This window comes from Suricata suricatta, chromosome 7, assembly GCF_006229205.1.
Source record: "Suricata suricatta isolate VVHF042 chromosome 7, meerkat_22Aug2017_6uvM2_HiC, whole genome shotgun sequence".
NCBI lineage: Eukaryota > Metazoa > Chordata > Mammalia > Carnivora > Herpestidae > Suricata > Suricata suricatta.
Genome location: NC_043706.1, coordinates 131,933,517 through 131,949,489, shown reverse-complemented (window position 1 = coordinate 131,949,489; position 15,973 = coordinate 131,933,517). Strand labels below are relative to the sequence as shown.

At 40.7% G+C, this 15,973-nt stretch overlaps 1 protein-coding gene across 3 annotated transcripts; it reads left to right on the top strand.

Annotated features, from left to right (window-relative positions):
• The first annotated feature begins 3,999 nt into the window (after window positions 1–3,999).
• On the top strand, window positions 4,000–14,341 carry FBXO5 (F-box protein 5). Of its 3 annotated transcripts, none has more exons than XM_029944592.1 (5): window positions 4,000–4,128; window positions 9,560–10,280; window positions 11,471–11,561; window positions 12,316–12,498; window positions 13,569–14,341. In XM_029944592.1, the coding sequence occupies exons 1-5, from the start codon at window positions 4,026–4,028 to the stop codon at window positions 13,818–13,820; spliced, it is 1,350 nt and encodes a 449-aa protein (XP_029800452.1). In that variant the 5' UTR covers window positions 4,000–4,025; the 3' UTR covers window positions 13,821–14,341. The 3 variants fall into 3 exon arrangements, with proteins under 3 accessions (XP_029800452.1, XP_029800454.1, XP_029800453.1); XM_029944593.1 differs by lacking the exon at window positions 4,000–4,128 and adding an exon at window positions 6,910–6,923; XM_029944594.1 differs by lacking the exon at window positions 12,316–12,498.
• The last annotated feature ends 1,632 nt before the right edge of the window (window positions 14,342–15,973 follow it).

Genomic DNA, 15,973 nt, shown 5'->3' with positions numbered 1-15,973 from the left:
TCCTTTGTCCAACCTGCTCTCTAGTTCAGATAACACCTACTGAACAGCCAGATTCATCTTCCTAAAAAAACAAGACTCTGATCTTGTCGCTCTTGCTCAAAAGAACGGCTTTTGCTTATCACGCAGGAACTTCCTGAGTTCCTACTGCCTTCCAAATAAAACTCCACGTCTTAAGTGTGCATACAACTATATTCATATCCAGCATCTTTTGATATTGGCCCATTTTATTCACTACCACCCTGATGTCACATCAAATTCACTTCTTCTGAGAACTGCACTTGCACTTAAGCTGTCCCCCATCGTGCTCTTCATGCCATGCCACCGTCCTCAGTCCTTCAAGACATTCCCAGCAGCAGTGGTTTTCATCTGGAGACAATCCTGCCCACAGGGGACATTTGGCAATGTTTGGAGACAGCAAGAGTTGGAGGCTAAGGCTGCTGTTAAACTCCCTACAGTGCACAGGACAGCCTCCCACCACAAACATAATTATCTGGCCTAAAATGTAAACAGTGCTGAGGTTGAGAAACCCTGTCCAACAGACTATTCCCTTATCCTGGCACATAAAAATAACTGTTCTCTAAAATTTCCCAGTGTGACAAGATGTATTTGGTTTATCCAGTGTTGCGTTATAGTTACATCTTACACACCTTATCTCCTTCTCTCTATGCTCACAACGTTTTTATTCAGAGATCGTTTGCTGAGCATCTGTTCTGTCTACGAGGTGGCCGGCCCAGTTATTTCCACATACTCCCTAACGTCTTGCATGCTGTAGGTCTGCAGTAAGAATTTGCTGAGGGGCACCTGGGTGGTCGTTGGCTAAGCATCCAACTTCAGCTCAGGTCACGATCTCCTGGTTCCTGAGTTCCAGCGCCACACTGGGCTCTGTGCTGGCAGTGTGTGGCCTGCTTGGGATTCTCTCTGGCCCTTCCCCTTGTGTGTGCATCTCCCTCTCTCTTTCTCTCTAAACAAATAAACTTAAAAAAAAAAAGAATTTGCTGAAAGAGGGCAATTCTCTCTATACTTCATTTTGCACCTAAAAACTCAACAGACGAAAGAGGTACATAACATCTGTTAATATCTAGTAAAATTCAAAATGGCCCTTCCTAAATTTCTGACTAAAAATGAAATTAACAGGTGCTCGTGAATCTACTGACCAAGATATTTGTGAAAAATATTTCAAAATAATTTCAATAATCTAACAGTTAAAATCAACATTAAATAATTTAATAGGCTGAGACTTTGATAAACTATCCCAGTATGCAATACAATATGCTTAGCTATGTATCTTGTATTGCTGCAGTAACTCTAGTTTTCCCAATAATAGATCTTAGCTTTTTCATGATATAATAAATAATCGCTGGAGAATACCTTTCAAACAGTGGTTAAGATCCAATACAGTCCAGGTGCTTAATTTAATTAAACTCTTCCTACCCTCAACTTTCATATATTTGTCTACATCTGAAAATTAAATAGGAATAGAGATTTCGAAGGTCAAATGGGGAAGTAATGTGAAAATGAACTAGAAACAATCAGGCCTACAGCAAAGGAGTAAAGTACAAAGACTTATCCAGTAGAACAGGATTTGCAGGAGCACCTGGGTTGCTCAGTTGGTTGAGGGTCCAACTTTGGCACAGGCCATGATCTCATGGTTTATGAGTTCAAGCTCCACACTGGGTGAGCTGTTGTCAGTCAAGAGCCAGCTTCTGATCTTCTGTCCCCCTCTCCCTACTCCTCCTCCACTCGTGCTCTTTCAAAAATAAACATTAAAAAAAAAAGAGAGAACAGGATTGGAATTTTTGCTTATGAGCTGTGTAGTTCTGTGAGAATTAACTTTTACGTGCAATAAAAAAAGTTTAATAATGCCAAGGTTATTGTGAGAATTAAAGACTAACAGAAAATGCTACTATAGAAGACAAAAAACAACTACTATAGTTTTAACATCCATTCACCAAATCACTCGCCTGCTGAAATCCCTCCAACAACTACCACTGCAATGGGAAGAAACTCTAAACTCCACATGTAAACCTACAAAATCAAACAGGATCTAGCTGCCATGTCTGCAACCTAATCTCCTCCTCTAGCACTGACTCTGTGCGTCCTAGACGTCCTTATCGCCTTGGAACAAGCCAAGCACTTTCTGTCTCTGCCCTCCGCTTACTAAGCCGACCTTTTGCACTGCCCACTCAACAGGCAGATCTTGGTCCAAAGCCTCCCAGACCCTCCTAACCACCCAGTCAGTAATCAGTGCCCCTACCGCCCACTATCTACCCTATAACCTAGTTTTATATCGCTTTTCCCTGAACTAAAATTGTTAACTGTCAGTTTCTTTCCTATTAGTATAAAAACTTGAAAGACGAGACTTTTTGTCTTTTCTATCTCCAGGACCTAGCTCGAAGACGAGGCTAAGGCACGCGAGTGGCACACATCACCCAGATGCAAAAGTTAAGGGGATGCCCAAATTTCAGTGATCCAGGGAAATCTGAATTTAAAGCAACACTCTCAAAGAGGAAAAGTAATGCAAAACACCGTGATGAACTATCATAATTACGCATAACGCCGGGGCCCACCCAGCACGTGCACAATTCATCCTGATCCCCGCCCTCACTAGGACTTGCCACCAATGTACCTGCACGCTTACCGGAAATCAAGCGTTAACCCTCCCCTCCCCTCCACTCCCCGCAAGACTGCAGAAAAAGCTAGAGGGAGAACCCAGAAAAATAGAGACTAGGGATCGGACTTCTTGGAGCTCACACCCTGTAGCTTCACTGCGCGGTGGCCAGAAAGCTGACTGCAAGGAATGCACTGTTAAGTGCACACTCGGGCTGAAAAATTCAGGACTAATACTGTGGGGCTGGTTGTCAACAAAGGCTTAATACTTCGACCCATTGCGGACATCACTAGAAAATCACTCCCTTGGCCTGAGGCCCTCCACTCTCCTAAAGAGTGTGGAGACTGGAGTTCCCACGGCAGGACGTTTTATAAATGTATTTATTTTGTAGCAGGACTGCAGTCTCTCGCGCTTGACCTAAGGTAAATAAACCCGGGAAAGCGCAGATACAAATTTAATAAACTTAACGTCCGTACAAAGTAGCGGTGGCTGGAGAACTGTGGTTGAAAATACAAATAAATATGCTTACAACAAGTGATTGTCCCACCGCGGGAAGGCCACAGGGACACGCATCCCACGCGAGACCCGCGGTGCGCGCGGGGAAAGCACACGGAACCACCCACCTCGGCCCACCCCTGCGCCTGACAGAAACGCCGGGACCCCTAACGCGCAAGCGCCAACCCGCCAACTCCGGGGCCACCGCCCGCCAAAGACGCCTGCGCAAGCGCTGAGGGCCGAGGGAGGGGCGAAACTGAGAGGGAGAGAGGAGCGCGCCTAAATCACAGAGAGGCGGGCTAAGTGGCTACGGAGTGCTGGGGGCAGGGCTTGTCTTCCGGAAAGTCTGGGTTCCCGGACGACCGGAGTCGCCGCTCACCAAACACCCACTTGTGTGCTGATCGAAGAAAGTCGGCTACGCTTTATAACCATTGGAAATCTTCAGACAGAGGCCGGAGCTGCCGTCAGGATGAAATTAGTACTTGGGAGACGACCTGCTCGCAAGACGGAAGGAAGCTTGGCCGGTGCACGCATGCGTGGTAGGCTACCTCCACGTGCGGCCGGGCCGTGGCCTCCCAGCGCCGTGAGGCCCCGCCCCCAGGCCCGCCCCCTGCCGCAGCATCTTTCCGGACGCGCGGAGCCGGCTAGAAGGAGGGAGGTTGGGCCTCGCAGCTCGGCCCCGCCTCTGCCGCCTCTAGTTGGGCGTGGGTGAGGGCGCCCCCTCCCATCGCCTTCCTATTGGAGCGCGCGTGCGAGCAACGCACCTCATTGGGCCGTACGGATTTGGGCACCAAATTCAAAGATTTTAAAAGTACCAGCTGGCGCCTTTTAGGAGATCCAGCTCCGTCAAGCGGACGGCCTTATCCTCTTCTGCGGCAGCTGTTCCCTCACCTGAGGCAGAGCCCCCCCCACTCTCACTGGCATGAGCCAGCGCCCCTGCCGCTGCTCTCCACGGCCACCTTCCAGCTCCTGCTGCTGCAGCTACAGGGACCTGACAGCCGCCGGCCCCCCTCGCCCATCAGACAGTGAGTGAGGAGAGGGTGCGGGAGCACGCGTTTCTGGAAGGGTATGCGGGGTTGGGGGGCGGCTGCGACCGAATCCGACAGCCTCCCGAGTCCGGGAGTGCGCCTCACGCCGGGGCGGGCGGGCGGCGGCGGTTCCTGCGGCCCCGGGGAATCCAGGTCGGGGCTCCGGGAGGGGGAGGCCAGACGTGCCGAGGCGGGTGGCAGGCCCGGGTCCCGCCTTCCCGGACGCCGACCCCGGCGGGGGGGGGGGTGTATGACGGTCCCGGCCTTCCTGGGCGCCCCTTTTCCCCTTGCAGGCTCTACCTCTCCCTGTCCCCACCCGGCTGGAATAGGCGCCAAATGCCCCTCCCCTGCCCTCCCCTCCTCTCCCCCCTCCCCCACCCCGGGGCCCGGGCTCTGACTGGGCTCGCGGGCCGGCGGCCCCCGGGGTCCGGCCGGGCCCACAAGCCCCACTTCCTGCGCCCCTTTTTCGTGTCCGCCCTCCATCCTCGGGGCCGCAAGGCAGCGCCCCAGGGTTTCGCCGCCTCGTTCGGGCCGGCGGGCGCGGGAGATCCCGCTGGCTTATCTCCCGCCGCCACCCGGCCCGCGCCCTGCGGGGCCACCGCCCGACCCCGCAGGATTTGCATGGTCTTCCCCCCCACCCCCACCCCCACCCCAACCCTCCCGCTCCCGCCAAATGGAGGGTCCCCCTTCCCGGGCCGAGCTCTCCTGGGATGTTCACAAAAATACCTTTTTCTTTTTGTCTTCCTTCTCGCCTTGGCCCAGGAACTCGTTCTCGAAGGCTGGCTGGGGTCATGGGGGAGGGGGGAGCCCTTTTTAATACAAAACCGTGAGTTTGCCCTCTGGTACCTGTTTTCCCCAGAAACGCAGAATTGGTGATTTTCTTCCTGCGCTCCCAAAGCCCTAGATGGGCCTTTATTCCAAAACTCGGATGCAGTGGAAGGCACCCCAACGGTCATCTTTACCCGCTTTGTTGCTCTCTGAAAAAGAGATCCAAATGCATTTATGTTGCCTTAGAAATGATCCCCCCAAATTTTTTTTAGTTTTATTTTGTGGGATTCGACAATCCCTGAAAGATGCCACTTTCATTACAAAAGGAATTTCGAAGACTGGAAGAAAAAAGAATACCCAACTTTAACAGGCTTAGGTCTTTTCTGGAAGACCCTCCATCCTAAGGCTCCCTGTGAATTCTGAAGCTCTCAATGGCTTTAAGAAGTGTTTTTGTATTTTACTTAGTTCCAGATTGCCTGGGATTACCGCCTTGCTCCTCAGAATATTTGCTATCTTCAAGAATCTTATCTCCTGCTTACAAATTTGAGGAAATGAGATTAAAAATCTATTGCATCCAAGTACTTTTGAAGGCAGACTTTTCTAAAATTTTCTTAGAGATAATGGCTGATATGCAGTGTGTGGCTGCAAGCCTTATGGATCTCAGATTCCTAAGGCCTAGCCATGTTTAACATTGGGCACATGGTGATTCTTTTCTAGGTATTGGTGATTGTAGAACTTAATCATTCAACATTGGGATAGCTGTAAAACTTTTTAAGCATTGTAAGCCTATTTATGGTATTTTAGTATGGAGTGTCACTTCTGCCATGAAAGGTTAAATGGAAAGTCAAACTTCGTAAAATTAACTACAATACTACCTTTTCATCATTGGACAGTGAGTTGAGTAAGTGATGTTTAAAAAATGCAATAGATTGAGTCTTCACCAACCACATGAGGCAGATATTAGTACCTCCATTTTAGAAAAAATGAAAGGAAATGTCACAAATCTAGTCCAAAGGCTGAGCAAGTATTTTTCCTTGAAGATGGAGCTGATTCCTAGGAAAAGTATATAATCTGTAATACAAAATGTGGAATGCATTTTGCTACTTTTAAAACATTCATGATTTGCCATAAAAGGATTACAAAGGCATTTGGTTTAAAATGTGATAAGAATACCATATGTGATGGGACTCTGCCACACATTTAGTCCAGTGTTAAGTTCTTAGCTCCGTTTAAACATTAACTGCCTCAGTTTTCCCCCAATTCAGCAAATGACACTTTATAGCTAGATACTCAAGACTTAGACCCCAAGGTATATTTTTTTTTACCACTTTCCTTCATTCACATCCAAAGCATCAGCAATTTCTGTTGGCTTTATTCTCCTAAATACATCTCCCATCCACCCACTTATCTTCATTTCCACTGCAGTCATCCTAGTATCAGTTACCCAGACTGCCTGGACTCCTGTGATCTGCACTTCTAACTAGCCTTCCCCTTTCCCCTAGTACCTTCCTACAGTCCATTCTCTACACCTGCCAATGAGCTTTTTAAAATGTAAACCAGATACCTGAACTCAGAGCCCCTCAGTGCTCTTTATAATAAAATCCAGTCTACTCTAAAATTCTGCAGGCCATTCTACTCTCCAGCCTTAAAGCATATTACATAATTTTACATTTTAAGACAGTCTACAACCAGCATTCAGATTTTGGAACCAATGAAAGGAACTAGAGTTCGTTGGAGAAATACGAGAGTCTATGGCTGGAACAGGGAAAATAGAAGATGAGCCTGAAGCATTTTGTTGTGCCAAAAGTCAGAGATGCTCCAAAAAACAAAATAACGGAAGTATTTCAAGTGGATGTGAACTTACACAGTGATGAAAGCTGAAACAATCTGAGCAACAACATAATGTAGTATTGGATTTTAACCCCCAAATCTATAAACCTGTATGTATGCTTTTCTTATATATATACTTTTACCTCACTTTCCAGGATAAGGTGATGGAATAAACACTGATACAGTCAAGAAGGGTAATCTGTCTCTCTTAACTTCCTGTGAAATTGTGGGCAAGCTACGTAGCTGAGCTTCAGTGTCCTTATTTGTAAAACTAAATAAATAAATAAACTTATAATAACCTCTTCACCCTACATCAGAAGGTTGTGAGGATCGAGTGAAGTTGTAAAATCCTAAACAACTGTAAGATGTTTGGGGGCACCTGGGTGGTTCAGTCAGTTGAGCCTCCGACTTACGCTCAGATCATGATCTCATGGTTCCTGAGTTCAAGTCTCACATTGAGCTTTGCACTGACAGAGCTTACTTCGGATTCTCTGGTCTCCCTCCCTCTCCCTGCCCCTCCCTGACTTGTGCTCTCTCAAAAGTAAATAAGCATTTAAAAACAATTTTGGGGTGCCTGGGTGGCTCAGTCAGTTGAGCACCTGGCTCTTGGTTTCGGCTCAGGTCATGATCTCAGTTTGTGAGTCTGAGACCCATGTGGCCCCACATTGGGCACCACACAGGTAGCGTGCAGCCTGCTTAGGATTCTCTCACTTTTCTCAAGATAAACTTAAAAAAATTTTTTGAGCAATTATAAGATGTTTGAATCGTCATTAGCTCTAAATTTTAAAGAACTTCATGTTCAAAGAGTGGAGTTGAATGGAAGGAAGGGTGCTACGAGATAGTTCAGTAACTGAACTCTGCTTAATTCTTGAGGCAAAAACTAAATCTGTCTTGGAATTCATCTTCCAGGTGGAAGAGAACCCCTCAGTAATTTGTTCTAGCATTATGATTAATGTTGGTGCTAGCAATGTTATCTTTCTTTATTTGCTTTTTATATGCTTGAACTTAGTTTGAAGTGAGTTTTTTAGAGCTAATCCAGGGTTTAGTGGAGTTCTGAGGTATATACTATGTTTTTCACTGTGTTAAATATTGGGAATTTAAAGAAATTACTTTCCTGCAGGTGCCCTTTTAGTACTTAAAGGTTTTGCTCTAAATAAAAACTGTAAAATTTAACATGGATGGATTACCAATACTCAGTACAGACTAAACAATCCAACATACAAGATAAATTGTTACCTACCTTTGATTGGCTTGCAGAGGCAACAGTAGGTGTAGAATACATTTGAAGCATATACTATTCATATACTCTGTCTTCAATAATACCAAATAATGTTCCTGAACCTATCTACTGTATTCCTTCCCAGAATTGCACTTTTGTTCAAGCTACCTTCAGTGAATGCTCTTTCAGCCTCTACTGCCTGACAGAATCCTAGCCATCCTTTAAAGCACTAGTTCTCAACTGAGGAATTGGAGACATTTTGACACCATGCCTCTCTCCCCACCCAACATTTGTCTGACTGGTGAAAGGAGACATTTTCTATTGTGCTACAGGGAGTAGAGACTACTAATGACATCAAATGAGTAAACCCTGCTAAACATCTGTAAAATGCACAGGACAGCCCCCAACAACAGAATTATCCAATCCAAAATGTTAGTAATGTGGAGATTGAGAAATGTTGCTGTAAAGATACTATATTAAGTGCTGCTTGTTCATTTGTGGCTTAGCTGATTTCTTAGTTGAACAAACAATTGCGTAGTTTGTTAATAGTATCACAATTTGTTTTTCTCTTTTATGCTACTTCTAAGTAACAAGTACGTTATCTTCTCCAGTTACTTAAAACAGTTGAACAGTAATGCACAGCCAGTGCCTTGCCACCCTCACATTTTTATATCTTGTCTTACACCGATTATAGTTCATTCTTATTTACCAAATCCTCTGATTGGTATCTGAACTATTCTTCTGGCTCTTTGGTTAATTAGTTATGAGAAGTCTTCCTTCAATAATTGAAGATTGCAGTCTCTAGCACTTATTAGGCAAGATAAGGGAGATATCCCTGTGCTTGAGTTCATTATCAAGTAGGGTAGACAAATAACTTTAAATATATCAGACTGTCACCCATACCACTGATCCAAATAAAAGTTAGAGATGAGAGCTCTGGAACTTCCAGGAGATTTTAGCTTACGGGTATTTAGTTTGTTGACTTTAGTTCTTTCTCTAAGCTTACCTATAGATTTCTTGATTAATTATTGTAAAGCTTATAATAATTGCTAATGCTTAACTCTTGATAAAAATATTTATTACTTTTAACAAAATTATTTTAACTCTTACACATTCCTCCTCTCCATTGGTCTTAAACATGTTTACTGTTATTGGTTTGAGTTATGCTTAAGTCAGAGCTAATTTTAATGCCATTTCAAGTCCAGAGAAGTAGAAGTGTTTTGTGATTATTATAAGGGTTTCTCTGACTTCAGACCACACTCAGTGCATCACATTTCCTTATTTGTTCCATAAGCACAGATATTTATTAAATAGCCCCATTTTCCAATATTTTTTACTCATACAGACTCTCTAAAAGTCAAATGTTACAATTATGCAATTATACATAATTGTACAACTAGACTGTTTTTAAGAATAAGATCTATGTACTTACTAAAGGATTTAATTAGTATTTCTTCATTGTCACATCTCAGTAATTAAACTTGGATAATTTCACAGCTATATAGTGCTGAGAGAATGCAAAGTAATTAAGCCTCTGTATATCCCAATATATGAAGTACAGATGTGTGACATTTCTGTCACTTAGTAAATGCTTTGTTTTGTTTTTTGCAGGTCGTAAAGAAGAAAGTTCTACTCTTTCTGTCAAAATGAAGTGTGATTTTAGCTATAACCATACTCATTCTGGACTTAAATTAGTAAAGCCTGATGATACTGGAAGACAAGGTTCATATACTCCTGCATGTTTGGAAGGTTCTTATGAAGACTGCATTAAAGACTATGTAAGGTTATCAGATATTGGGTCACCAATTGCGAGCCCCAGGATTGTAGAACTTGAATCTGAAAATGAAAACAAACTCTTTCATAACAAGGAAAATCAACATGTGCAACAAATACTTGATAGTTCAAATGAGATAGAAGAACTAGAGTCCAGTGCACCTTATGAAGACAGTGGCTATACTTCATTTTCCCAGCAAAGTGGCTTCAATGAACATGAAGAGGGTAGCCTTCCCTTGGAAAATTTCAATGACAGTCCACAGTCCTGCCTGCTTCAGATGCAAAGCCCAGACCAATATCCCAGCAAAAATTTGCTGCCGGCTCTCCACTTTGCAAAAATGGTTTGCTCAACATTAAAAAAGAATGCCAAACGAAACCCTAAAATAGATTGGGAGAAACTGAAAGAATGTATATTCAGTGGAAATTTTGGACTACAGAATATAATTGGTAGGAAAATGGGCCTAGAATATGTAGATATACTCAGTGAACTCTTTCGAAGGGGACTTAGACATCTCCTAGCAAATATTTTAACACAGCTCAATGATATGGACTTAATCAGGTAAGTCTGGTTGCTTTGAGTGTTAGTGTAATCCATTGAACATTTGTTAGACTCAGCACTACCAGCTCATGCAAAGACATAAGAGGGAAGTCTTTTACATTGTTTAATTGAGGTGATGACTGCCTGATGGCTGGTATTTGACGATTTGTATGCCACTAAAATGAAAGAAAGATAATTTTTAAAGTAAGCATTTAATCCAGTTACTTCAAATTTCATATTTATACATTAGGAAACTGTTAAATTGGGATTTTTGTTTCTGAAAATTACTAATATGTATGTGAGCTACATCATACCTACTTAACTATAAAGCAATAGCCTACTTCTGGTGTATAGATCTAGTAGTCTTTATGAGTTGTCACACTTGAGAGTATGAAATAGTTGCTGATGTTTTTAGACCCTTTTTAATGTAGGGCTCTCCTAGGTTTGACAGTGATTAAAAATACAGAAACCCACAAGTGGATCCGATTGTGACTGTTTTTTTAGAAACCTCATATTAATTACCCTTTCTTCATTCTACCAAAGATAAGTTAGGATGAAGTAACAATTAAGATAATTATAAGGACTATTGGTTTAGATCCCACTTAACCAGGTGTGTTTTGGGCATTTTTGGAAAATTTTTTTAGAGGTACTCATCACTAGTCTTTATGAAAAATAGCTAAAGCAAAACAGAAGTATTAATTTTTATTGTTGGCTACCTTCTTGAGGGATCGATCATTGGCATCACAGTTTCTATTTTTGTTAACAAAAATGGATGTTTGAAATTAATGTCTACTAATAGCAGTGTGTCCTAGATTATTTTGAGATGTGTCTATAACTTTTATGGATACCAAAGAGCTAACACAGTGTCATATATACAATGGGGACTACTTATATTTGATGTTTGCAGATATTGTGAAAAAAATGAAGGACCAGGGAATGGTTGCAATGGTTCTTAAACATAGATGCACTTAGAATGACTTGATAGGAAGCTTTTAAAAACAGGACCCTGGCTGCTATTTTAAGCCAGTGAAACCCAAATGCCTAGGCATGGGACATCCTTAAATCTTCAGTGCCATAGGCAATTCTAATGTATAACCAGGCTTGAGAAGCACTGCTAATAGAAATTTCTTTTTTGCACTGTTAAGTGTTTCTGAATGTTCATTCCTCTGACCTCTTTGTGGTGCCTTAATAGTTTCATTTTACTTTTCCAGTGTGTCTAAAGTGAGCACAACTTGGAAGAAGATCCTAGAAGATGATAAGGGAGCATTGCAGTTGTATAATAAAGCAATAGAGAGAGTTAAGGTAAGTCTTTATAGTTGATGTTTTCATTTTAATATATTAGAACATTACATTAAAATATAATAACTCATGCCCTTTACCTTTACAAATGGGGAAAATAGGACAAGTAACAGGTAACCTGGAAATCCTTTACATTCACAAGGCACTTCAGCTTTTCACTAGAACTCATTAAAATTCAAAGACCAGGGGAAAGGAATTCCACCAAAGTCATTATTTCTTGGGTTCTTTGTAGAAATGGAATGTCTAAAAGTACAAAACGGAAAATCTGTCAGTTCTCTAATAATGAGAGTTGACCATATAGCTAATTTTCATTACTGTTTGTATTTTTTCAGTTAAGTTATCAACATATTGAACATTCTTAGTGTAGAAGAGAATCCATTTGCCAAATTTAGGAGATGTTTCTGAGAATTTCAGTACATGATTGGAATTTCAGGCCTAACGGTTGGCAGACTGGAGTCTAAATTTTGGTGCTTCTACTTACTAGCTGTATTACTTTAGACAAGTATGGCTTAAATTCTCCAAGTTTGGTTTTTAACCTAAAAGGTTGTTTTGAATCCATACATGACACTGAAGTGATACTTAAACATGACTGTCATCATTTATTGGTGACTTTTTGTTTTGGCTTTAGTGCTTTCTGACAACTTCTGGTCTACAGTTTCTGTCCATCTTTGTGAATAGTTGTATGTGGCAAATGCCTGATTGTTGAGAATACAGGAGGATATTTTTTAAGTCCTGTTAAAATATTTTTCTTGATTAGGAAAAGAACATTAAGTTTTCACCACATGCTTCAACCAGAGAATATGTTATGTTCAGAACTGCATTAGCTTCTGTTCAAAAATCAGCAGCCCAGGCTCACCCCAAAAAAGATGCTCAAACCAAGTTATCCCATCCAGGTGATCAGAAAGGTTCTACTTACAGTCGACACAATGAATTCTCTGAGGTAATTTTTTGTTTGTCAATTAATTAGAAACTTATGGGGCATTTACTGTTAAAAGGATTTACAGTAAGAAATGGAGAACTTTAAATTTAGTTATAGCATAATTAGAACTACTAGGGAATTATTAATGGAGACATTATCTTTTGTCCCCCTTCATTCTGCTCTCAAAAATGTTAGAAACTAAGAAATAATTTATAACTCAAGTAATCAAATTAGGAAGGTACACAGATGTCTTTCTATGCAAAAAATAATAGATACCATTTGACATTATTTATGACTACTCAGTGATGTTGAGATCTTTGGAAATGCTAAGGAAACCTTGATTTTAAAATTTTACCAAGCTTGTTTCACAATTGCTGCCTTTAATACCTACGGACCAGAATTAAACCAAAAAAGGCCAGCTTTCAGAAATTGAAGCCCTCCTATTATACCTTCAAATTATTGGGTAATGTGTATTATAAGTTCTACCCAACTCATGGATAATTTGGCAAGCTTAATTGAAAAAACCATAATCTTACCCTAGAATGCATCTTTGAAACGTTGACTGGCTTCATGTTAGTAAGTATAAATTACAGTGAAGTTTAATTTTCTAAGTGTTTATTACATAATGACTAATACAACATGTAATGATTCAAAAAGCAGTTATTGAACATCTGCTCAATAATCAGGTAATTCATGGATAAGAAAACATGGTACCCTTCATAGCCTTGTAATCTAGAATGGAAAATGGCTACCTAGAAATAAATGCCATATAATGTGACAAGTGACTCTAAAAAGCTCTAAGTGAAAGAGCAACCAACTCCTAGTAACACTAGGAAGACTTCACGGTAAAGGTGACATTTAAGTTATGCATTGACATGTAAGTAGCATTAGGAAATAGTCACTGGGCCAGTTGACCACTGATACTGTCTCACTCCTTGAACAGTGAGCTCCTTGAGGGCAGGAATTGACTTATGTGTGACATTGGTCCTTTATTCATGTATTGGGGAAGGCTCAGAGATGCCCTTATTGTTTTTACCAACTAAATTACATTCAATTCTTAACTAAAATTTGCTTATGGATTTTATTTCTAGGTTGCCAAGACTTTGAAAGAGAATGAAAGCCTCAAAGCCTGTATTCGTTGTAATTCACCTGCGAAATATGATTGCTATTTACAACGAGCGATCTGCAAACGAGAAGGCTGTGGGTTTGATTATTGTACAAGGTGTCTGTGTAATTATCATACCACCAAAGAATGTTCAAATGGTAAACCCCTAAAAGCCAGTTACAAAGTAGGTCCTCTGCCTGGTAGTAAAACAAGCAAGAAGAATTTACGACGATTGTGATCTCTTGTTAAATCAATTGTACCTGATTGTGAAGGTTAGTTAGGATATGCTAGGTTTTAATTTAAAAACAGTAAATGTATTGTGATTTCCAATTTTCTGTTGAAATCAACGTAGTATGTGAGATTTCCCCCCTTGAGTAAAGAGAATATACAACCTCTTAAAATATTTTACAATTTAATTTGAAAAAGTTTAAAATTCTCCGTATAAATCAGAAAGTTTAAATGTTTTAAGAAAAAGGAAAAGTAGTTATCTGATATTTGTAATTCAGGGATAAAATAAAATTGATTCAATTTTTATGGTAAAAGAAGACCATGTAATTTTACCTAGATATCTTAAATATATATCTTGTTCACCATCTATTAGCATTTGAGACATTTTATTTGCCCTACCAAATTAACAGCTATTGAAATAACTTCTGGAGTCTGTTAATTTAAATGTTTTGTCATCTTTAACCTCCTTTTCAGTGTGTACATTTCCTTAAAAAGTACCCTTTGTGAAATCTTGCTTTTTTCTATTTGTAAGTCTGTACAAATGTTTTAATATTTTTGTATATATGTAAATACTTTTGTATATTTTTATGTCAAAGTAAGAAAATAAAGATCTCTTTTGTATATACATGTAAATGTAAATTTTGTACCTGTTATGAATAAAATTGTTACAAGCTTAATAAATAATGTGAATCTGTTGATAAACATTTTAATCTTAGAAACAGCTAAATAAGGAAGCTATATGAGACTGCATTGTAAAGTAAGGATATTCTCTTTGACTGCATTCAGAACACTTGTTCTAATAAGAGCCCAGGACAAGGATACGTATTTTTTTATTCCTTAATTCTAAAGTTGAGTCTATTTTGGTTTCAATTATGAATATGGTGAAATTCTAGGAGTTTGAACTCAGACAAAAAGTCCTAAAGATTTAACGGTGGGCCTCAGATTCTAAACAGCTACAAAAGACCCTCAAGGCCTTTCTTTGTTTGCCTTTAATCTCAGCAGGAGCCTAAAGTTGAGGATTTATCTTAAATGGATTTATGGGTGTGTCTTAAGCAGCTTTATTGAGAAAAATTGACAAAATAGATAACATTCAAAGTATAATTTGGTATTTTGATAGATTTTTTTGATGTATAATTGAAGCCATGGCCACAATTAAGGTAATGAATGTCAGTATAACCAAATTTCTTCCTGCCCAATTTTTTTAATCTTCATTTTTTGAGAGCACAAGCTGGAGGGGCAGAGACAGAGACCCGTATCTTAAGCAGGCTCCAGGCTCTGCTCTGTCAGCACAGAACCCAAGGCAGAGGTTGAACTCATGAACCCTGAGATACGACCTGAGCTGAAGTGAGATGCTTAACCAACTGAGCCACCCAGGCGCCCCCTCTACCTGCCCGTTTGTAATTCCTACTATCAGTCCCTAGGTAATCACTCTGTCAGTGTTGATTAGTTTGCCTTTTCTAGCATTTTATATAAATAGAATTTTGCCAGACCTTAGAGATTCATCCATTTTGTGTGCACCAGTAGTTAATTCATTTTTCTTACTATGCAGTATCTTGTTAGATATACCAGTTTGTTCATACATTAACCTCTTAATGGACATTCACTTCCAACACCCCCACCTCGTTGTTTTGCTATTAGAAATGAAAATCTTGGGGCGCCTGGGTGGTTCAGTGGGTTAAGCATCCGACTTCGGCTCAAGTCACAATCTCACCATTCGTGGGTTCCAGCCCCACATCGGGCTCTGTGCTGACAGCTAGCTCAGAGCCTGGGGCCTATCTTCGACTTCTGTGTCTTCCTTTCTCTCTGACCTTTCCCTCACACTGTCTCTCTCCTAAAAATAAATGAAAAATGAAAAAAAAAAAAACCCATGAGCATTAAAAACAGATCTTGTAAAAGAAGTATACAAATCTTTATAAGGTAAGTGGTATGGTTTTATTAAATAGTGGAATGCTTGGATTATATAGGTAAGTGTATGTTTAACTTAAGGAAATATCAGAATTCTTTCCAAAGTAGCTATAGCATTTTACATTGACCAGCAGTGTATAGGAGTTCGATTTACTTCATGTTCTCAATAAAATACTTGGTATAATCAGTCTTTGTAACTTTAGCCATTGTAATAGATGTGTAGTAGTATATCATGGTTTTAATTTACATTTCCCTCAT

What these genes read in the sequence shown, in the direction of transcription:
- FBXO5 (XM_029944592.1), top strand. Translation starts at nt 4,026, where the DNA reads ATGAGCCAGCGCCCCTGCCGCTGCTCTCCACGGCCACCTTCCAGCTCC. An exon ending in CCCCCCTCGCCCATCAGACA is followed by an intron (nt 4,129 to 9,559) that starts GTGAGTGAGGAG and finishes TGTTTTTTGCAG; the next exon opens with GTCGTAAAGAAGAAAGTTCT. An exon ending in AATGATATGGACTTAATCAG is followed by an intron (nt 10,281 to 11,470) that starts GTAAGTCTGGTT and finishes TTACTTTTCCAG; the next exon opens with TGTGTCTAAAGTGAGCACAA.